Source organism: Falco peregrinus, chromosome 12, assembly GCF_023634155.1.
Source record: "Falco peregrinus isolate bFalPer1 chromosome 12, bFalPer1.pri, whole genome shotgun sequence".
Lineage (NCBI taxonomy): Eukaryota > Metazoa > Chordata > Aves > Falconiformes > Falconidae > Falco > Falco peregrinus.
Window position 1 is genome coordinate 2,733,328 of NC_073732.1, and position 22,648 is coordinate 2,755,975.

At 42.4% G+C, this 22,648-nt stretch overlaps 1 protein-coding gene and 1 long non-coding RNA gene across 10 annotated transcripts in view; one reads left to right on the forward strand and one right to left on the reverse strand.

The window, feature by feature from the left end:
• Nucleotides 1–1,795: 1,795 nt before the first annotated feature.
• The window catches only part of ARMC8 (armadillo repeat containing 8), an 86,842-nt gene continuing 65,989 nt past the window's right edge, over nt 1,796–22,648 (reverse strand). For 6 of the 9 annotated variants that reach the window (XM_055816879.1, XM_055816875.1, XM_055816880.1 and 3 more), the window contains 8 exons: nt 14,682–14,768; nt 12,449–12,541; nt 11,828–11,977; nt 9,968–10,063; nt 7,605–7,700; nt 7,040–7,112; nt 5,676–5,769; nt 1,796–3,765 (listed from right to left, as the gene is read on the reverse strand). In XM_055816879.1, the coding sequence (XP_055672854.1) occupies nt 3,732–3,765; nt 5,676–5,769; nt 7,040–7,112; nt 7,605–7,700; nt 9,968–10,063; nt 11,828–11,977; nt 12,449–12,541; nt 14,682–14,768 (723 nt within the window). In that variant the 3' untranslated portion in view covers nt 1,796–3,731. Of the gene's footprint in view, nt 3,766–5,675; nt 5,770–7,039; nt 7,113–7,604; nt 7,701–9,967; nt 10,064–11,100; nt 11,264–11,827; nt 11,978–12,448; nt 12,542–14,681; nt 14,769–22,648 lie in introns of those variants that run through there. The other 3 variants (XR_008749338.1, XR_008749339.1, XM_055816876.1) reach the window with 2 other exon arrangements.
• Nucleotides 14,775–22,071, forward strand: LOC129785367 (uncharacterized). Its single transcript, XR_008749342.1, has 2 exons — nt 14,775–17,873; nt 18,367–22,071. It is a non-coding gene; the product is annotated as an uncharacterized LOC129785367 (long non-coding RNA).

Below are 22,648 nucleotides of genomic sequence, written 5' to 3' on the forward strand. Positions count from 1 at the left end.
GGCCCCACTCCGAACAGCCGAGTTTTTGAAGGCTGGTGGGGGGGTTTATTTGCAGTGAGAGCGCGGTGCCGGCGCAGCCCCCAGGGCGATGCTGGGCTGCAGCTCCCCCCGTCCATTCCCGTGCCCGGGCACGCCGGGCTCCAGCCGCAGGCCTTGCCGGGGCTGCTTGGTGGCACGCAGCACGTGACGGCGGGTATCCTGCTCCTCCGGCTGGCCAAGGGTGCTCCTGGTTGGGAACTGTTAAATCTCCTCGCCCCCCCTGGCGAGCCGAGGGGTCCTGGCTCAGCGCCTCCCGGGGATGCGAAGGGGCGGCCCTGCCTGCAGCACCAGCTCAGCAGGGCAAACTGCACCCCTGGGTGCCCCCAGCATATGTGGAAACAAGCCTCCAGTGAAATCCTGGTGATCTTAAGCACCACAAAATCTCTGCATGTTTACACCTATCATGCGCTTACATTTTAGGATTATCAATGACAGTCCCTGTTAAACCCATCTTCTAGTCCACAAGAATCTAACCTTACGTATTCAATTATTCCTCTGCCTGTTGTGTCACTGCTTCCCAGCACTTTCACAGAGGCACAGCAGCTATTGCAATGGTTAACATCTGTAAAAATAAATTTTAAAATAATATGAGATGTTTGCCTGAAGAGTACACTGGCAGAAGACACTTTTAAACAGGTCACTGGGCTTCTCTCACTGTTACAACACACATCTGAGACTGGAACAACCGCCAAGTTGTAAGTCTCCTTTGACTTTCTGTGTGGGAGAGACTACTCTCAGTGTGGGCTGGAGGCGGTGGGGAGCAACCAAGCATACCACCTGTCTGCCAACTCGCATGCCAAACTCCATGCAGAGGTATTTACTTCTTTGCCGTAACCTCTGAGAGAAGGACCCAGATATAAAGAGTGGACATACCAATCAAAATTGATCAGGACCGGTTTTCAAAGAGAAATGGCACAGGAACAGCCAAAATCCTAGTGATTTGTATTCTGTCCACACAAACTTTGCCTTGGTTCTGCAAGCAAACCTGTAATTCACAAGACACTGCTACCTAAAGTGGGCAAAGATTTGCCCCAAATGGCAAATGAGTTTGCTCCCTCTGTGAATCTCAGGCTATCAACTGTCAGTCTGGAGAGAAGCTGGCACAGAAAACTGAGATTTCTCCATGAAGCTGAGAAAAATCTAGATGTTCTGGTAAAGTTCTCTTTATTTACAGTATTCTTCTTTTTGTACATACCTATAGCAACATCAAAAATTATTCACAAAGCTTAACTGAATGTAAAAATGTTCTCATCCAACTGTATGTCCTATCGGTATCTGTGGAAAACGCCAATTGTTCTCATGCAGCAACGAGATTGTCTGAGCATTGTTTTTTAGTTTTACTGGTAGAATTTTAGGAAACCACCTCAAAACATGTAACAGATACTTACCTTTTTTCTGAACACCTTTAGGCACGGAAGTTTTATAGAATCAAACTCAGATTTGCTTTTAGAAACATGAACTGGGGGAGGACGAGAAGAGATATGTAAGAACTTGAGCTCCTAAACGTATACAGCAGGACTGCAAATTTATGTCAGATGCACACTTACAGTTTTGCAATTACAATACTTGCCTCAGAACTTTTTTCTCAGTTCACGCAAAAATATATCTGAATTCTATAAACAAGGTTTCACTTCTGAGGTAATGATACTTATCAAGTTCTCACATATTTTTACTTTCCCTTTTGTTCAGCCCCCAAGGTCCATCATGAAAAATTTGCAGAAGGACATTAAAAAACTGCCAGTCACTTACTGCAATGCCTGGGGAAAAAGTGTCAGGTGCTCACTTTTATTTGTCTTTCAAGAGTGGAAGAAATTACATGACATGTATATATTCGCCTTTGCAACCAAGTGATAACAGTTATCTGATACATAGCACATTCAAATTCCAGGCCAAACTGTGGTCACATATTCTGACACAAGTAGTTAACCTCAAAAAAAAAAAAAAAAAAAAAAAAGGCTATCACAATTTGACCGTCTGATTAGAAATCAAAGATTAAGATACTTATCAAAATTGGTTAGCAAAGTTACAGACATCTCTTCTTGCTGCAGCCTTCCTGAAGTTCAATGTAACAAAAGAATGATTTGGTTTAAGACATTGGCTGCAATCTTCAGCGTGCCTGTTAGTGCTATGTAAATATAGTGTTTGGAGACACTGACGATTAAAACTATGGTCTAAACTGAAATCAGAAAGTAGACACGGGAAGAAAGCAAGAACCTGAACTGCATGAAGGAGAGCTCCCTGCTACCCTCATTTGTTCCTATGCGTATTTAACTGTGAAGCCACTGGGGTCCCATATTCCAGCCTAACCTTAAAACAGCCGTCTTTGTTTGTAGTCCTATTTTTTTCTCCACACTTACAGGCACAACTTCAGGAATTTATGGACAATCTAGGCTTCTGAATGCAATAAAATACCCTCACTTATTATCCAGGTATCCAAATCCATGCAATTGTGTATATCTGCTTATATACAGAAAATCTGTAGTAACATTACTGAGCTAAAAAAACAAAACAAAACCAAAACCCCAATTTTTCCATCCCTTCCCTACTTAACACACCCAGCTGATCTTTCGTGGAAATAACTTGTAAGTCGCTAAACTATATCTGTAGGTAAAGGATGCAAAACAGAAGCAATCCCTTTATCACTGCTTGTCAGCTCCTTCCAGTCTCTTAAAGCAGAACTTCTGCAACATACTGTTTGCTCTCTATTGATGTTACCGATCAGAACATTCTTATCACCAGTGAAATAAGCTAATCCCTCAGCAATTATCTGAGCAAGTTCTTGGCTAGGAAAGCAATAGCTTATACCTGCTGATATTGCAGCCACCTGTTCCTTTCCAGAAAAGTCAACAGTCATGCTAACTCTGAAGTATGAGCTTTTCTTCTAAAAATGTGAAGAAATCCAAAACAAGCCAGTTGACCCATTTCCATGGATTTGAGCATGTCATCAGTACCAGGTGACCTTGTATGGCAGTAAAAAACCCTTGGACCTTGTCAGTACAGAATGCGCTGCTTATAATTTGGGGTCTACTGTCTCCCTCTATTTTTCTCTTTAGAAAGGAAGTATAATGTAAGTTAAGCTGAAGTTCAGAAATGCATATATTTTACTTAAAAACATTCATCTGTTCAAAATTCAAAATAAACTTTATGGGATACAACAGTTTGGTTTTTTTTTTTTAAATAACATTTCATTCAAACTGTATATAATTCATTGAAGTATTCGTACAGCAAACAATGGTTAACCCTTGAAAACCTGTAGAAAAAGATTTTCACACAAAAAAAAAGAAAAACAAAATTGAGGTATCACACCCACACACATTCACCCAAGCACACGTGCACACCCGAGCACACGCACACACATCCACACACACCGGCTGCAGCAAAAGCAGAAAATTGTAGGCCCAAAAGGAAAATGATGACTGATTGTTCTATCCGAAAGTCCAGGTAGCTCAGGAAAAAAAAACCCAAAAAAACCAAAACAACCCCCCAAGAGTCCTCTGAGTAAAGAAACTACCTCAAGAAAATTCTCAAGTGCACTGGAGACCTGATCATTTAAACTGTTTCTGCAAAGCAGCTCCCTGCACCTGAGAAAAATGCAGCCCAAGGTGACTTGTGCAAATATAAGGAGTCAGGAGTATCTCCTGCTATTCCTTAAGTAGACATGAGGGGTGTCCATAGATTCAATTAGTCTTTGATCATGCAAGATACTGCTGGAGTGCTGTCTTCGCCCTGCAATAAAGGAACAACCTGTGAATTATTGGGGTTTGGCTTTACCATCAACAGCTTTATGTACAAGACTATGCCTTATGCCAGCAAGAGAGGGAGGGTGAACAAGTGAGGTAAAAGGAAGCCGAGCCGCCGGCTATTCAGTTTGGAAGAATCTAGTCCGTGGTGCAGAAGCGCTCTGTGTGGGCTCTAACAACTTAAGAATCCACCTTGCATCTAAGAATAAGATGATCTAACCGAGCGTATTAGATGCTTAGCATAAACCAAGCAACTTTCAAGTATGGTGGGGCTTAAGATGCGTGTTGAACTGCATTATCAACATCCCTTACTAAAACTCCTCAAGAACTATAATTATGAAGAGCAATTATTTTTCTGTACTACAGATGCACCATGAAAAGCAGATCTTCGAGCTGAAATGAAAGGTGTTGCAACTCAGAACGTACTAGAAGCACGTTAGTCCTGTTAGGAATACCAGCCCTACCAAAAACATACCATGAGGCGAGAAGGAGAGAAGGACCAGCAGCCAGTGTAATACTGGAATTTATGTGATCTAATGCTGTGCAACATCTCTGTTTGGAGAAAAACACCTCCCAGAAGTCTAGGGTTACAGTTTCATCATCGCCTCAGCTAATTCAGTGTTTTCCTACCACCTGAAGTGAGCAGCCTTGCTCTTCCTTTCTCCCCCACGCGTCCCAATCATGCTATCGTGACCCTGACAGACTGTTCCAAGATCCGATACTACTCGGCAATCCAGAAGAAGATTATTTAATTTTTTCTTCCGAGTTTCCTGCTGTGTTCACAAGCTATACCAGCTCCTCAAGGGGGCTGATGAGGCAGAGCTGGGATATGGTAACAGTGGGAGCGGGCAGCCAGAAGAAACAGGAGGGACAGAGACTTGCAACAGTGCTAAGCGCAATCAGCTCCCTTAAATCAGTCTCTTAAAACCAAGGCTTAAGTGTTGACAGGCAAGGCCCATTTAGCAGAAAGTATTTTTACTGGTGTAAGTTTTACTCATATTTCTCACTGTTTGAAAACCCTATTTAGCTTTTCTGTAATTTTCTGTGAGCCTGCTTACTGGTATCTGTATGTTCCTGATTAGCACCTTCAATACTGATATTCTGACATTGATTTTAAACAGAGAAGTCCTAACTTTACTACAAAGATGTCTAAGAACACTGGAATACCTTCCGTAAAAACAAGAACCCCAAATTTAATGCATTTTAAAACAATGCACAGTTCTGAGTGGTGTTGTCTGTGTATGACCTCTTCCAAAAATCAGATCAACTCCTTTAGTTCATGAAAGAAATGCGGGCTGTTACTAACTGTAGGTGGGGATAATTGCAGAGAGAACATAAAAAAACAGAAACTGTCATTAGCTATTTTGGTTCTATGTCTTTGTGAAGAAGCTAGACTATCTGTGTGGACACTGTAATTAATGAGTAACAGAACAGATATGTTAGCAGTTACTGTTGAACTTGATTAGTTTAAAATAATGTAACTGAGATTAACAACAGTGGTGATCCTGTATTACCTTTTAAATTCATAGTGTTACGAGATGGTGTACCATTATTCCAGTCCTCTGGAACTTTGTTAGTAGTCCAAAGTTTACACAAATATTTGCGTATCAGTGAGATTTCAGAGAGGATCCTCCACTGGTTTACAAGATTTTAAGTGTAGTTTTTCTATACTATTGAGAACTTCATTAAAATTCATTAAACTCCAGATCAATTCAAAACCTGTTCTTTCAATAAGCATTCATCACAATTTCTTTATACACCATGAAATGCACTGCAATGATAGCCATTTTCTGTGGAAATTTTCTATCATCAAAAGATTTCAAAAATAAGACACTTCTTTAATAAAAAAAAAGATTTCCCTCTAGTCTTCTTTTTTGGATTTTTGTTTATACTCACTTGTCACACAGATTTGGATCCGATGACTGACTCAATTTATGTAGAATATCTACTATTCCCATGTCTCGTAGTTTATCTTGGCGTTCTTGTGAACCTACAACAGTAAGTCACATTGTTGAGAATACCACCAAAAATAAAAGTCTGCAGAAGAAAGGAGTGGTAGCAGAAACCAGCTTAAAGGAGGGGTACGGAACACAGTTCAGCTCAAACTCAGCAACAGAAAAACTCCCTCAGCTGTGGCTGCTTCCCAAGGGAAATAGAGTTTCTTTTTTAGTACTCCATATGTGTATGTTTAAAGAAAAGAAAATTCTGAAGGCAAAAAATCTGAACACATTTTATCCTGAAAAAGCTTGACTTCACCTGGTTTATTCTCATCTCTCTGATTTGGATGCAGAGAACATTTAATGGGAGCTGTGTTTCTGAGTCTGACTTGTAGCACTGTATAATGCCAGTCTAACGAGCAGAAAGCCACCAGGAGCGCAGCCAAGTGCCACACACTGAATGAAGTTCTGTGATCCAAGAGATATGGAGTAAGTTACACAGTAGGGAAAAATCAAAAACAAAGTAGACACACTGATTTCTTTGCTGAAGAGCAGCATGGTCAACTTGAGCGTCTGTAAATCATCCAAGAAAGTCCTCCTCCCAGCCCCACCGCTCCTCAAAGTGCATCACCTCCCACCACTCCTTCCCTTGCCATTTCTTCCAGCTCCACACTGCTGCCTCCAGCTGCCCTCTCCACGCTCAACACAAACACACGTATTTCTCTGTGCAGCAGCATCCTGCAGCTCCCTCCTGGTTGCTTTCCATTGTTCCAGGCCATGACTCTTCTTATCGAATACCTTCCCCATTCCTTCCAGTTCCACCCAGAAGTCCTTTGACTGATTTCAAAGACTCACCGACCAACCCATTCAAGCCATCCATGCTGGGGAAAATTCTTTGCAACAAATCCCCTTTCTAATCCATTTATCCTCTCCAGTGAACCTGTTCCCTCCAACAATGAACTTCCACAACCTCCTTAAGGCTCGGAAGCTGGAAGCTCCCTTACTAGGATTCTCTTTCTCTCCAATGGTTTTCAGATTTTACAGAAATGCTACAGGTGGAAATCTCCTACTGTATGACTATCATCAACTATGTACTGACACTCTCTTCTTGTGTCTCCCCTTCCTGCCCCAGAACAGCTCTCTACACTTTCCTCAGTGTCCTCCTGACCACTCTCACTTATTCCATATTACGCCTATAACGATGTCTCCCTTTACGTTTTGGATCCCGCTGTGCTGTGTACTGCAAATACCGATTCCTATGCAACACTAGCCTTTTGGTCAGGATAGTAACTTGTATATGCCTTAATAATGAGGCTTTCTTACCTTCTTCTTCATTCCATATGAGATTAGATACACAGAACATGGCAGCAAGCTGAAGTTTCGCATTTGAATGACTCTAAATATAGAAAAACAGTACTCAAGTTTAGATGAAGAAATTAAGAAATTCTCACTTACATTTTGGCATTCATCCTGTAACAAACATGGTGGGAGAGTTGAGACTAATTCTTATCTACAACTTCTCTCAAAGTTAGTGCCATAACATAAGGCACTTGAGTAGCATTCAGTCACTTCCTTCCAAATACTTATTGAGGTCTACAAGATATCCCTTTTCCAAGATCATGAGATGTTTTCCATGTAGAGTTTTTACAGGTACTGCTTACGTCACTGTAACATTCTTATGGGAAGCAACCACTGGATTTTCCTTTTAATCAGATCTTCAGTACACCCCTGCCATACAGAACTGTACTACGTGATTTCTTGAACACAACTGGGTATATGAAAGTTAAGTGCATGATACTGAAGAATTTACACAACAAAATGCTAAAGTACTCTCTTTCATTCCTGCAGAAGAGCAACATAAAAAACATTTAAGACAAATTCCCCATACCATGTAATATTTGATTTTCTGTAGGATATCATCATTGGTCATAATCAGTTCTTTTGCCGTCGTCCCATCTGCTATATTGGCAAGTATACATAATGTCTGAAAGAGAGGAAAAACTGTTAAGTTATTTGGCAACAGATCACATGCACACTCATACAGTTTCTCTGACAGCTCTGAACTTGTAAAAACCAATTTATTTAATTAGCTTTATTATCTCTAATCCAGAGTTTCCAGCTTGCTTACATCTGGGGCCAATGCCAAAGAGTTAACAGCTGCGGATGAACAGCCCTGGCAAAAAGCAGACATTGCCTTTTTAAAGTAAAAAGCAACATTCGTTAATTCATTTCAATGAGTAAAATTTTAAGTGTCTCATAGAAACATGCAGCATATAGAAAAGATTAAATACACTGGAAAATAAAGCAGTCTATTCTGTATCAGTGGCTAGGGAAAAAACTAAAACCAAACATATCCATCTGGTTCTTCAGGCCAGGAAAAGGAAAAAAGAGAGGCCTATCTGCTGATCTAGCACAGTAATAACTTCTTTTCCACAAGTCTCACCCCTGCAGAGATAACTCAAACTACTAAGGCATCTAGTTATTTCTTGCCAATTAGAGAATCCATCCTACAGAATAACCTTGAAGCATCTAGGCTCATGTTGCACTACATACACATGACATTAAGACTTGCACAGGCAGCTTTCCTGGTTCTCAGGAGGCACTGGGAGATGCTCTACAAATTTCTTCCCAAAGAGCTGTGGAAGAACTTAACCATCTCTTCTGGGCGTGCAGGGATGACTACAGGAGGACACTGGAGAATGGCCAGCACCTGTATGATGCCCGTGTCTAAGCTGCACCACATTCACATCAGCAGTTGCAGAGATTTGTTACTTCCAAGCAATTAATTACATACTGATGAGCCCTGTCAGTGACAGAGGTTAAGTACTGTCCTGCTAGAAGTATGTGTTCTTGCGTGCAGATAGGCAGTGCTGGATGTATGACTTGACTGAAATAAAAGCAAGCTGCTGATCACACCACAGGGACAAAAAAAACCGCTCCGTGTATAAAAGCCCCAAACCCTGAAGGCTGTATCCCACCCTAATCTACTAGCCCTTTCCAAGAGCACTTCTCAGAACTGATTCTCCTCCAAAATAATTCTGAGAGGCTTGGCAACGTAAAGAACCTTGCAATGAAGGCCATTCCTGTCACTAGAGCTTTATCAGGAAGAATTATTCAGAAAGACGCAACTCATTAACCCTCAGCTGTTTCAGAACCATGGTATCACTAAACTTGTTATCTATTAAGAATCATTTGGTTGTTGGTTTTTTTTTTCTAATTTTGCACTTAAATAGCCATAAAAGGCCTGTTTTCTTCAGCCCATTCTTCATTGAGCAGAGATTTAGACCAGTCTGGATTTAGCTTTACTTCTGTACTCGTTTGCCACGCTCTTTGCTACTAATATCCATCCTAAGCCAAAGCAACTCTCTAGACTCTCCCACAGCTTCTTGCTGCCCCATTCTTCATCACCACATGCCCTATATGCAGAAGAAACATGGTTCTCCATCTGATTGTCTTATCTGTCACAATAATTAATCAGCCAAATTCTGCCTCTTTTTCTTCTGCTCTCTTCTTCTGCCTCTGCTTCTTTCCTCTTACTTTTGCCTTAGCATCCCTGCAACAGGTATCCCTGTACACAGACTCCCTTAAGCTGCCACCAAGCCAGGGATGTTTTCCATACAGGCCACCTCCTCTTCCCTTCTCCCTCTTCTCTTGTATACTGCTTAAGTTTTAATTTGTCAGGGCATGTTCCTTCCCGCTTTTTCCTGGGCTAAACCAGCCGACTCATTTCTCTGCTAGTATCTCTCCTCCTCTAATTGCTGCTGGCTCCTGTAGGCACCCAAGAACAGCTGAGTTCCTGCACCGCCCAGCAGAACACGCATTACTGCCACAAGGCGGCTGATGACTGTGTTCTTCATCACTGACTGCTCCAATGGCTGCTACAGGAGCAAATAACCATGATGCTTTCCCCAGCGTGAAATACTGGCTTCTTTCTCTTGCCTTGTTCCTTCTGTCCCCTTTCTGCCATGCAACTGCCTTAGGTTCAGTTCTTCTGCTCTCCCATACAGTGCTCTCCTCTTTAGCAAACCGACATTTAAAAAACCACTCTGAATACAATTCAAATACATTTACAATAATCCATTAGAAAGAACAGCACTCCTGTAGGTACTAAAGTTAAGCTGACAGATCTCAGGAACATATTCACAGCTCATCGTAACCCCAAACAAAAAAGACAAGCTGATAAGAGTAAACATTCTTAGCTGTTCCTTAAATTTCATTCTGCCAAGACAACATGAAACAAACAAAGAGTACCTGCTCTTTGACTTCTATATTGTGCTCCCCTTCCAGAATGAGGGTCACTGCTTGCATGATTTGCTTCCCGTGAGTACTCATTATGTGGTCTATGTGCTGCCAAAGCAATAATGAAATACAATCAACATAACTTTCCAGACAAAGAAGGGGCATTCCTACTTGAATTACTCTAAGTAAAGAGTAGCAACATCGCACAAAGACCCTAGCTCCTAGCAAGGTCTCCCAAAAGCAAGAACTTATCACAGCATAAACACTTCATAATATTCCTCTTCATTTGAAGTTTGGTCTTGTTTGAGAGATATGGGCCTTGGTTCTGATTTCACTGTAACCTGTAGAAAAGACACTGGTTTCCCAGTTGCACGGAGGCCAGTCTGAAGACTGAATCCTGCTGGACCCAAGCTCTAAGCATGACGCTGCAGTTAGAAAGAACCACTTCTGGTAACAGGGAGCTATCAGAGAGGGGTAAGGAAACTGAGGTTTCTTATCCGGTATTTGCTACTCTTACTGGAACACTGTGACCAGGTCCGATTATCCACATTTCAAAAGTCTGAGAGGGTTCAGAGAAATTAGCCATATACGTTACTTATTGTTTAGGAAAACTGTCTCAAGTTAAAAGACTTACAGGTAAAAGGTCACTTGATCACAGATGATAAACACCTACACTAAAATAAAAATGATCATTAGGCGTAACAGAAAAAGATGAAACTCGATCTACTGGATTAACCGATAGCAAAACTCGAAGAGTGACTGCAAACAGCCACCAGAGATTACCACCACATGGCACACTACAGTTTTTTAAGATGTTAGAGATTCTTGTAGGACTTCTTAAAATTGCTAATAACGAGACCTCATTCGAAAGCTGCTGGATGAGTTTTTCTGGAGTGAGTTTTGGACAGAGAATGGGAATGGCTGGTCCTGGCTCTAAAACATACTACAGAAAGTAGGTGAAGCTGGTATGTAGTTTCAGATTAAGAACACCTTAAGTGATAATGAGACTCTGCTGTCAAGAGCTCAGGGTGAATTTAATGAATGAGTGTTTATTAAATATCTTTTCACATTAAGACAGAGCTAATTTTCTATGAAGCTTATTGAGACTCAACGAGTACAAATATCAGAAGATTTTTTGCAGTGACCTTTTTATGGTAGAAACACAATACGTGACAAATGCACAGTAGAGGCTTCGTGGGTTTTTTCCCCCACAAAAATGTTGGCTTGCCAAATGTTTGCTGCATGTTTTCCCTCTGTTCTTCACAGGGGATTACCCCTTTCTTTTCCTCCACCAATATCTCTTTCTCCCTGTCAAAAACAATTCATGGGCTTACATTTTCAAACCATTTTATTTCAGTGTGTAAAATGAATGTATGCATTTTGTAAGTGCACAGTCCCACAGTCAAATTCAAAAAGCCAGTACTATCTATATAGTTGGGTAAGAACAGAAATATTTCAGGTGTCAAGAAAGAAGAAACACAGGTATCCTTAAGCTAAGCACTGCTCCACACATTGACTCAACAGTGCAACGCTCTTATTGTTGTTCTGGACAAGTTTCACAGAAAGACTGTTAGGAAAATAATTTTGCTGAAAGCTAAATGCAATGGAATTGAACATTAAATGTAACTGTCTAGCTCTATATTTGATCATAATTACAAAGTTACAGTGGACATAGATAACTCTTTCAAATGCTTTCTTAGGCAGATTTGTACATTTGGTTACAGCTACTTGGATAAATCCAAAGGCCTCAGTCATAGCAATATGTGGAACATTAATCTTAAAAAGAAAAATAACCTGTCTTACAAAAAGGTATTGTATTGTTTCCATGTTTGATCGGCTTTCAGAAGAAGGTGTGTTTGCAGCTCTACTTACTGGGCGAGTAGACAGAAGATTCCTGAGCAGTCCCAAAGTTTTCATCAGAACATTTACATCAGAATCAGAAAGCAACTGGAATAACTGCTCTGTACTCAGACCTCGTAAGATATCTGATTTGATCTTCTGTTCTGCTTGAAATGCCACGTTCTGAAAGAGACAGATATTTTTTGCTTGAATTTCTACATTGAACTTGGGCTTTCACTTTTCTAGTAGACTATTACCTGCAAACATATGTCCCTTCCTAAATAATCTTGCAAAGGTCATAATTTTTATGAACTGCTATACAGTGAATTAAATTCCCACACAGTCTCATGGCTGACCTCGTTATTACCTGCTTTTATTTGTCTCCTGGAATGCTACTAACACTACTTAACTGTTTCCCTGAATGATCCTGGCAACCAAACTGGTATCAGAATTGAAGTCTTTATTTTATTTTATGGACTAACTAATGAAGTGTTCCAGGCTGATACTGTTTTCCTTCTGTACTTAGGTGGGAAAGACAAGCCGGATTTCAGTGATGTTATTTTTAATAACAACTGATGAGTTCTTTAAGTTACATTCACAAACTTCTTAAGAAGCAAAATCACGAGCAGTATTTCATCCGTGTGTTCTGCTTACCATTAAAGCCCAAATGCCGTTCACTCGCAAGGCAAGATTTTCACTCTGTGTTAAACTACATAGAAGTTCTATGGCTCCTGATTCTAAAATGGGCTGAAATGAAGAGGGGGGGGAGGAAAATGTCTTTAAAACACTACTTAGACTAATTACACATATACAAAAACGTAAATACAATACAAAAAAGGCTTGCTTATTATCTTATTCTTGAGTATACAACATGTCTAGTCCACTCACATGAACTGGCCAAGCCACACCTTATATTCATGAGCATTAAAAGGGAGGTTTTCAAGGAAAAATTCAGATCAAGATGCCTTTATTCTCGTGTGCATGTGTACATGTATACACACGGCCATACACGTGTGTGTGTGTATATATATATATACACACACACACCCCTACTGCTGTAATACTACACGCACATCTGCCACACTCACACAAGCAAACAGGTTTTCCACAACAACCTTCAGCATGGGACTGCTCTGCAAAAACAGTCTTCCTTGAGCAATCACATCTTTTTGGGTATCAAGCAGGATGCATGCAACTGTTTAAAAGAGGTTACGGACAATGAAAGCTGCTTGATTATCTTTGTTGACATTTAATCTTTGCATTTACTAATCAGATCAAACCAAAATCCAACAGAAAAACTTTAGCATAATGAAGAAAACCGGAGACTCTTCTTGATGATCAGATTGAAATGCAAAACCTTGCAGCATCACATCTTTAAATGACAGGATAAATATCACGCACCTTTTCTTTCCAGCTGACTAATGTAATGAGAGTTAAGTTTGGACTAACTGCTTTCAACCTGAACCAAATTTGAAGTACTAGTTTTACCTAAGACCTGAACAGCTCACGTGCTAAAAGGATTCATCTGATGGCTTATTCCACTCTAGTATTTAAGGTGTTCCTTTCTTCCAGAAGTTACTGCTTCAAAAGCAGTGAAGTTTTTTACCTGAGTTTTGGAGAAGTTGTGTGGTTTTTAACCCAGTTAAGAGCTGAATTAATCAGAAAACAGGAATGTGTGGAAAAGACAGCACTTTGTAGGAACAGGCTCATCTCAGGGAATAGCAGCAGGACTGTAACAGAGCCCTGCAGGCAGCAGCAGTTTATGCCAAAGTTCACCTGGTCCCAAGCACTTGTGCCCTGCAATGCCAGTGAGTTTGCAACGGATCAGATAGCTGGCTGGCTCCTAGGAACTTCTCCACAGCCACAGCAGAGGGGAGACATTGCAAAACTGGTTTTGACTCAGCTCTTTTACAGGGTAAAATACAGATCTGCTTCAGCTTTGTTTATTTTCTGAAGCAAGTGGTAGTGTACATACAATTTTCAAAATACTATATAGGGAAAAAAAGGTGATATATCAAATAAAGATCAGGTGGTTTATAGATGCTTTCAAATCTATTGTTTCCAAATATGCCTCTGTTTTGCATATTTTGTTTTAGCAATGATGTTTTTTACATGAACCACATGTCCCGACAGAAAATGCAGTATTTCAATCGAATGTGAAGTGGAAACACTACACTGACTGGGATATGTCGTATGAACAGGGAAGCCCACAGGCCAGTGAACTGTGCTTGTGTTACTTCAGTTAATATTTGGTCTCACAGACCTGACTAAAACCACCAAGATCAATGGATCAAACCAAGGTAATCTGAAGTGCGCCACAGGAGCCCACATATACAACCTTGCAAATGTTTTCTGTAATTAAGAAATATTTAAGACTTGGGGAATTTTCCATTGCTATGAAGTGCTGTTATGTATGTATGATCTGTATGAAATACAGACATTGCAGAAATCAAGAACAGATATCCTGTATCGTTCATTCAAGAACAATAAAAACCACAACTCTGCCATGCCACCATTTTTCAAGATTACAGCAGTAAGTCTCTAAGACAATGGATCATATTTCCAATTATCAGTTTGTTTTCTTCTTCCATATCAATTTTTAGGTAAGTATTCCACAAATAAAAAACCTCCAAAATTTTGCATCTGATTCTTTTCTTTAGAGACTACATTTAACCGTTCAACCATATTTAACTGTAACAGCACTGTAAACAGATGATTTGAGGTTTTTCTATTCACAAACTATTAGTGATACAGCCTGCCTAACACTGCAGCTCTAGAACACTTCACAAATAGTGGCTACCAATTAAGACACCTTTATGCTTACTTATCCATTGTATAATGTAACTTTTGTCTATTAACTCTTTTTCATTTCTGGATAAATACTGACCTCCTTGCTTGGAGAGAATTCCAGAAGAAGATTGCATAGCGTGGAAGATGCTACAACGAGAATTTCATTTGGAGCATTCTGTAAAACCTGCAGTCACAAAGGGGAGAGTGAGGAATCTCTGTTTACTAGTAGGATAAGGGATCAGTTTGAAATGGAAGACCTGTAATTATGCTGTACATCAATATTCCATACTTTAGGAGATGCTTTGATGCTAGCAGTGCATACCCAGACAGTGCTGATTCAAGTTGCTGTGATGATACACATACATGACAAGCTGGAGCAACACAAAGTTCCTTCACAGAAGCTACATTTAAGAGCTTTCAGGCCCAATTTAGAAGAAATCAGTCGGAACAGATCCCTGCAATGCAAAGCACACGTGTGCTGGCAGTTGTAATTTGGCTCTGCAGCCATTCTCTCAACAGAGAGCAGGCTGTGTCCTGCAGCGCACTTCTGTATCACAGCTTACAGAAAAGCGGAGGAAGCTCCAGGAGGAGCCTCCTCAACATTTCTGTACCTTGTGCAAAGCACAACACGTCAAATATCCCCATGACAATCCTTTGTGAAAAGCAAGTAGCCTGGAACAAGTTACACTCTTATCTGTGCCTCGATCTCCAGCAGAACCAACATACGCCATTGTCAAACAAAGCATCCCCCTGCATGTCCTGAGAAAACTCAGTGAGGAAACAGGCATGGAGGATACAACTGCTCCTCCAGCAAAGAAAGGGGGAACGGAGGGACCATTCTGTACCACCTTTTGTTTCAGAGCAGTGAGCAAACCACAAACATTAACAACTACTGCATTTACAGCAGCTTGCATTAAAATACATATACATAAGTCCTATAGTTTTAAACACTGTTCTTCCATGGCTCACACAGCTATACATGCTAGGGAAGAGAGAATGGACTTGCGTAGTTGTTATTAATCTAGACTGAAAATTATTTTAACATTACTTTTATTTTTCTATTAAGAATAATTCTTCACATTTTGGAATGAACAGACAAGTTTCTGACTTCAGCTTATTTAACACAAATCAAAATTAACAACTGCCAGCAGCTGCATTCACATAGAAGTCTGACATCTACATTCGGTTTTTTCACATGGCTCTCCTTTTATGCTAGTTGTGCTTCTTCAATCAGTCCTGTTGGGTTTGTTTTACATTTACAAAGGTTTGATGTTTTCATACTTGGCCTTTCGCAAACTCTTAAAGTATTCAAACCATTCCCTCCAAGCCCCTTCAGGTGATGATCATGAGTCCTGAATCACGGGATTATTACGCAGTAGCAATTGCACAAAACTTGCACGATCAAATCTCCCTTGAACTCCCAATAAGACTAATGAATTAGACATCCATGGATTAGTATCACAACTCACACACCCCATCTAAGGATGAATGCTTAACTTGTAGTAAGTGTATTCTGTATACTGTCAGAAAATAATTTCCCCATCATTTCTATCATGAAACTGTAGAAAAAAGTAGACCCATACTTTAGGGCTTCTAATTCATGCAAGCAACATAAAAGGCTGAGAAAGTTTCTTGGCCTGTGGCCAAGAAGATGGCCAGAGAGCATAGTATAACCAGTGAGTAAAATTTTCTTAAGTCTGCAACTTTGAGAATTAGAACATAAGCAGAACAAAGAAAGTCAGGCCTGAATAAAACGTCACTGAGTAGTACGCCCAACAGGCATCTTTCCTGTATTGAAATGTGGCTATGTCTCGAGCTAGCTCGGCGCTGTCAGTGAGCGAAAACCGACCTTGGGAGAGAGGCACAGTTATGCTTGTTGGAAGGAAGCCATGGGAGCAAGAAGAGAAACTTTAAGATACGGAGTAGTCTGCAGTGCTTGTGGCCTTGTAGATAAAGGGAGTTGCTAAGCTGCTGTGTCTGCAATAGAAAAAAGCGCTAAGAGTGGAAAATTACTGAGCATTGTTACAGACTGACATGTCAGCCTCCTGCAAAGGTATAAAAGGCTTGTTTGATTTTAATAAACTGTCTTTGTGCCTTCGATCCAGTCCCAGAGTCTGTGCATCATACGCCACATTGACATACCACTAGAAATAACTGAAGGATCCTCTCCTTCCTTCCAGGCTCTTGAGCGAAGCTTTGTACCGTCAGCTTATAACTGCCTCGTTATCAGGCTCATCAGTTCACGACTTGCAACACCACTTTCTCTGGTCTGGCCATTTTACTTCTGAACAAGTCAAGCTCACTTCAGGTGATTCTCATGGGTGTCAATACAGCCCAAGCTTTCCGGCTTCTTGCTAGCAGACTTTGTCTGTTCCCCATTTTCAAGGTCTAAAAGATGTTGAAACTAAGAAACTGGTTTACCTGCACTCTGTGACAGTCACATTACAGAATGAGAGATGATATATACCTTACACACTTTGATCTCATTTAATCTTGCAGGTAATTGCATTATATTAAAATATATCTTTTTATAGGTCTTGCTGAGCGCTTTGGCTTCAATTTTAGAATCTGCAATGAGATCTAGAGGGTACAGAATTACAGGAGAAAACGCAGATCTAAATTCTCACGCAGGGGTACAGACGAAGTCTGAACTGTGCCATCTAGTCTGAGCCTGGAATGAAAGGAGATAGAGCCCACCTAGTACCCTACATAAACATCAGGGATAACTGAGCCTCACTCACTGATCACAACAAAGAACAAGGAATCAAAAACCAACAACAACAACAAAAAAATCAATCATGGATCACAGTCCTCTTTGCTTTTGTTGATTTACAACTCTCTTAAGAGAAGGTAATGGAGTTTTGACTTCTAGGTGTAGGTCTGCAGGCAAGTTAAATGACTTTAAAGACTTAGTCGTGTAGCTTTAAGACAGCCACAAACATGTCAGGTATGTAAACAGGATGTGAAAAAACTGGAACTTAGAATCGCAGCATACGGGCACCTACAGCAACAGCAAATAGCAAGCAAGAAGACGATGACAGGAAGCCTATCAGGGTCTGACACATGTACTATCTAAGATATATAAGCAATACGTAAAAATCATAAACGCCATTTTGGCCATTTTGTCTGAATCCAGCCCCGTAGATATAGTGGTTTTGAGTCAGTCTCAACTTGCATCAGGGCAGATCCTGAGACTGTGACCAGTGGGTTACTGGGGAGACAGAGCCTGGTGAAGAGGAGTAGCACAGCGGGCAGCTGCTAGATGCCGGGAGAACGTGACACCAGTAAGGTGAGCCACCAGGGACAACATGGGGTCTAATTTATCTAAGGAAGATACCATGGTGCTGTCAATTTGGAAGTTAGTGTTACAGAAGCGTGGAACTACTTTACATGGGCTGCAGTTAAGACCTATGTTATTGTGGGCCAAGAGACACAGAGCAGAAGCGTCCACTGTGACTGCTCTTAGTGTGTCGACCTGGAGAATTTAGGATCAACACTGTTAGAAGCTGTGGCGAAAGGGGACAAGGAGGTGTTGGGGCTTTTGTCTACATGGGGACTGCTTAGAGATGCTGTGGAAGGCTTGAAAAGTCGGCAAGACACGAGCCGGGGCTTGAAAAGTCGGCAAGACGTGAGCAGGGGCGTATCACCCAAACCTCCCCTGGATCCCCCTTCAAACAACAGACAAGAGGGTGAGGTGGGGGGGGGGGGGGGAGGGGGAGAGTCCATGCCCCTTACCAGGCACCACTCCTTAATATCCTGAAGCCCCTAAATCTGTTCAACAGCATCAACCTAAGTTTGGTAGCAGTTCTGAGGACAAGGACAACAAGCAGAAACCTTGGCGGACCGATCCCAGCCCCCCTGAGTTCCGCTGACATTTGTGCCGGCCAACATTTCCTCCTCCCTCTGCTTCTTCTCCCCTCCTGCCTGCCCCCTCTGTTCCTCCCCTGCCCCCGCACGATGGAAATGCCAAAAATCCGGAATCGTGTCCAGCTACGACAAGGTTATCAGTCAGAGGCAGTGAGGAATGTGGAGGTGGTATAAATCCAGTATCCAGCATTACGGTAATGCCACACGACCCTCGGCAATTTTGGCAGGCTGTAAAAGATGAGGCACTAAAAGAGGGAAACTGAGATTTAGTAGAACAGATAGGCAGACCACTCCTTGATGTTCCTACTCCTTCCACCACTGCGCTGCATCCCGTACCCTGTTATAACAGGAGATATGGCTGCTGGTAACCTTAACGTTCATGTACCGTTTGCTTCGAAAATAGTGCAGGACTTGCATAAAACTGTTTCTCAGCACGGGGTGAATTCGCCGGCTCTAATGCAATTGTTGCGCTTGCTCACCACGCACACTTTGTCCCCTTTCGGTATTTCCCAGCTGGCGCGGATCATGCGCCACCCTGCGCAACTGGCGGTCTTCCACGCCACCTGGCGGGCAGCCGCGGAACAGCAGGCGCTGCACAACAGAAACCTTCCGCGAGCCGATGCCCGGGCTGGCCCAGGGCCTGACGCGCTGACGGGCACCGGGCAGTATTGCCAGCCCTCGGCAGCGGGCTCGGTGGCCCACCCCAGTATTAGATCAAATAAAAAATATAGGCATGCAAGCAATAACGAAAACCGCGCAACTAGCGGAGCCAAAAAAAGAGTTATACAACAATTAAGCAAGGCCCCAAAGAACCATTTTTGCCGCTTGTGGAAAAGTTGCAACATGCTGTTGCCTCTCAAGTGTTTGACCCTCACTGGCGTGCCATGCTAGTAAGGCAATTAGCCAAAGATAATGCCAATGCTGATTGTCAAAAAGTAATAGAAGGATTGCCAGGAGAACCCAGTTTAGAAACTATGCGATCAGCCCGTGCCAAGGTAGGTACCTTGGAACACAAGCTAGCAGTAATGGCTGCTGCGGAAATGCAACGTTACTCTTGCGGTAAGTCAGGACACTGTAAACGGGACTGCCCCTCCAAAAAACAATGCGTGGCACAACCCAGACTGTCCCCGGCAGAAATTACTTGTTTCTGCTGTAGAAAGGTCATTTTGCAAAGCAATGTCATTCTGATTTCGATAAAGAAGGATTCCGCCTAGCAGGCCAGGGAAAAGCTCACAAGAGCGCGAGGAGGCGCACGCCGCCACACCAACCGGCCACAAAACATCCAAGTCCACATTGATGTTACTGATGTAGAATCTACAGGTGAAGTATGTGCCTTGGTTTCTACACCTGTGCCTCCTGCTACAATCCCAAAAAATAGACACCTTGCTCAACTTGTGCCTTTTGTGAGTTGTTCCCTGAACAGAGCCCGCATGGCGGGGTGATGAAGGATTCGGCTCCACAGGAATACCTCCAGTGTGTTGGACACAAGGACTATCTCCACAAGGACTCAACCTGACCTGCACTCTGGCATTATCGGGAGGCACTCCTGCACAAGGGAAGTTGAGTGGCCTTCTGGATACCGGAGCAGACACAACTGTTGTATCAAGCAAGGACCGGCCACCTCCATGGCCCCTGGTAAATAACGTAGCGGGAGGCGTAGGTCTGGGGGGCATGACTACTAGCTGCTTGTCTGTGAAACCTGCACAGATCAAAACACAAGAAGGACAGACTGCCAACGTCCACCGCGCCACTGGCTTTGTGGGGCTGAGATTGTTTAGGACAATGGGGAGTTGGGTTTTAACCACCGATTTTTAACTGGGGCCACTGTACTGCAGCAGTGAAGCCCCCTACCCTTGGGGTCTGCTTGGTTAACTGACACACCGGTATGGGTAGGTCAGTGGCCCCTGCCCCAGGAAAGGCTGTGTGCCCTGCATGAATTACTTAAGGAACAATTAGACACAGGCCACATCGAAGAATCACATAGCCCATGGAACACCCCTGTATTTGTGATAAAAAAGAAGTAAAGGGCGATTGTTGCATGACCTGTGTAAAGCCAATGCAGTGATGGCCCCTACGGGGGCCTTGCAGCCGGGATTTCCATCTGCCACCATGATACCAATGGAGTGGGACATTTTATTGATCTGGAAGATTGGGTTTTTACCTTTTCCTTTACAGTACCAACTAGAAATAACTCTGAGCCCACAAAAAGGTACCACGGGACTGCAGTGCCTCAAGGCGTGAGAAACTCGCCAACCGTTTCTCAGTGGTTTGTAGCCCAAGCCCTGAGCTCAGCCAGAGACAAATACAGAGATGTTTACTGTTATCATGACATGGATGACACTTTGCTAGCAGCACCATCCAAAAGAGCTGCTGGAGACAGGTGAGAAGGATGCCAGACATACGTTTAGCAGAATTTGGATTGATTGTAGCTCCTGAAAAATTTCAGAGACAAGAGCCCTGGAAATATCTGGGCATGAATGTGCTGAAGAGAACTGTCTCTCCACAGCCTATCCAATTGAAACTGGATGTAAAGACCTTGAATGATGTCCAAAAGCTTGCATGAATGCTGAATTAGCTATGGCCTTTTTTAGGCCTTACTATGAACAAATGCAACTACCTTTGCAACTTTAAAAAGGAGACACAGATCTTTCAGGCCCAAGGCATTTAACGGCTGCAGCCTTGGCACTTGTGAAAGAAGTTGAACAGTCGATCTCTGCACGACATGTGTGGCGTGTAGATACCACACTTCCTTTAAGTGGTTTTATTTTAATGGAACGATCCTCTCCTTATACTACGTTGGTCCAGTGGAACCAAGCTGGGGAAGATCCACTGCATGTGCCTGAACGGTTGGTTTTGCCTTTGCAGTCTAAGAAAACTGTTGTTGGATGGTACGAATGTGTTGCCAATTTGATCATAAAAATCCAAAAATGATGTTCAGAGTTGAGTAGAGTTGATCCATCAGCTGTGATTATCCCTGTACAACAATTCTATTTTGAATAGGCTCTGTCAAACTCTACTGCCCTTCAAGTGGCTCTTGCCAATTTTCAAGGGCAAGTTCAGTACCATCATCCACTTTTGAAAATGACTGTAGATCTCACTTTGCAGCCACGGCAACTAAGTCAGAGACGACCAGTCAAAGGTGACACAGTGTTTACAGACGGGTCTGGAAAAACTGGAAAAGCTGCAGTCACTTGGAAACAGAATGGGCAATGGCATTCCCAAATTGCGTATCAGGAAGGATCCCCGCAAGTCGTAGGGGATCCAAGGGCTGCGGCCTTGGCATTTCATTACTTCCCAGGCCCTCTTAATCTTGTTACTGATTCAGCCTGTGTGGCAGCCCTCCTTCCCAAGTTAGAGATGGCTGTCCTTGGCCATGTCAACAATCCCAAGCTTTTTACAGTTTTGACTTTAGTTTGGGAAGAAATTCAGAAATGCCATTCTCCATTTTATGTTATGCATGTTAACAGCCAGACTTCCCTACCCGGTTTTGGAATTGAAGGCAGTGCTAGAGTTGATGCTCTAGTTTCTGTGGCTCTGTCAGTACCCGTTCCTGATGCCCACCAGCAGGCTGTGTTAGCCCACCAATTCTATCATCAGAACTGGTGATCCTTGTATATCAATTTGGTCAAAAGGGTCCCTCTCAGGCTGCTGCACGCAGTATTGTTGCAGCCTATCCAGACTGTCAAAACGTTACTTCTGTGACAAATTATGGAGTTAATCCTAGAGGCCTTCAAGCTTTACAACTTTGCCAAACAGTTGTAACTCATTACAACAAGTTTGGCAGACAAAAATATGTCCATGTTACAATAAAAATTCTGCTGCAATGATTGCTACTGCCCACACAGGTGAGACCAGTCGTGACATCATTCGGCACCGGCAACGTGCTTTGTCTGTGCTTGGCATCCCCCCTGCAATCAAAACAGACAATGGACCTGCCTATAGCTCCAAGTCTGTCAGGCAGTTCCTTTCCCTGTGGGGGATCTCCCACAAATTTGGTATTCCCCATTCCCCCTTGAACACAGGAACGGTACTCTTAAACACCTACTTGAAAAACGAAAAGGGGGAATGAAGGGAATGACCCCAGAGGCATGTTCAGAGAAAGCATGCTATGTTTTGAACTTATTGAAAATCTCAGTCGACCATGTGGTGCCTCCCATTTTGCAGCACTTTGTGCCAAATGGTGACAAGCAGCCAAAG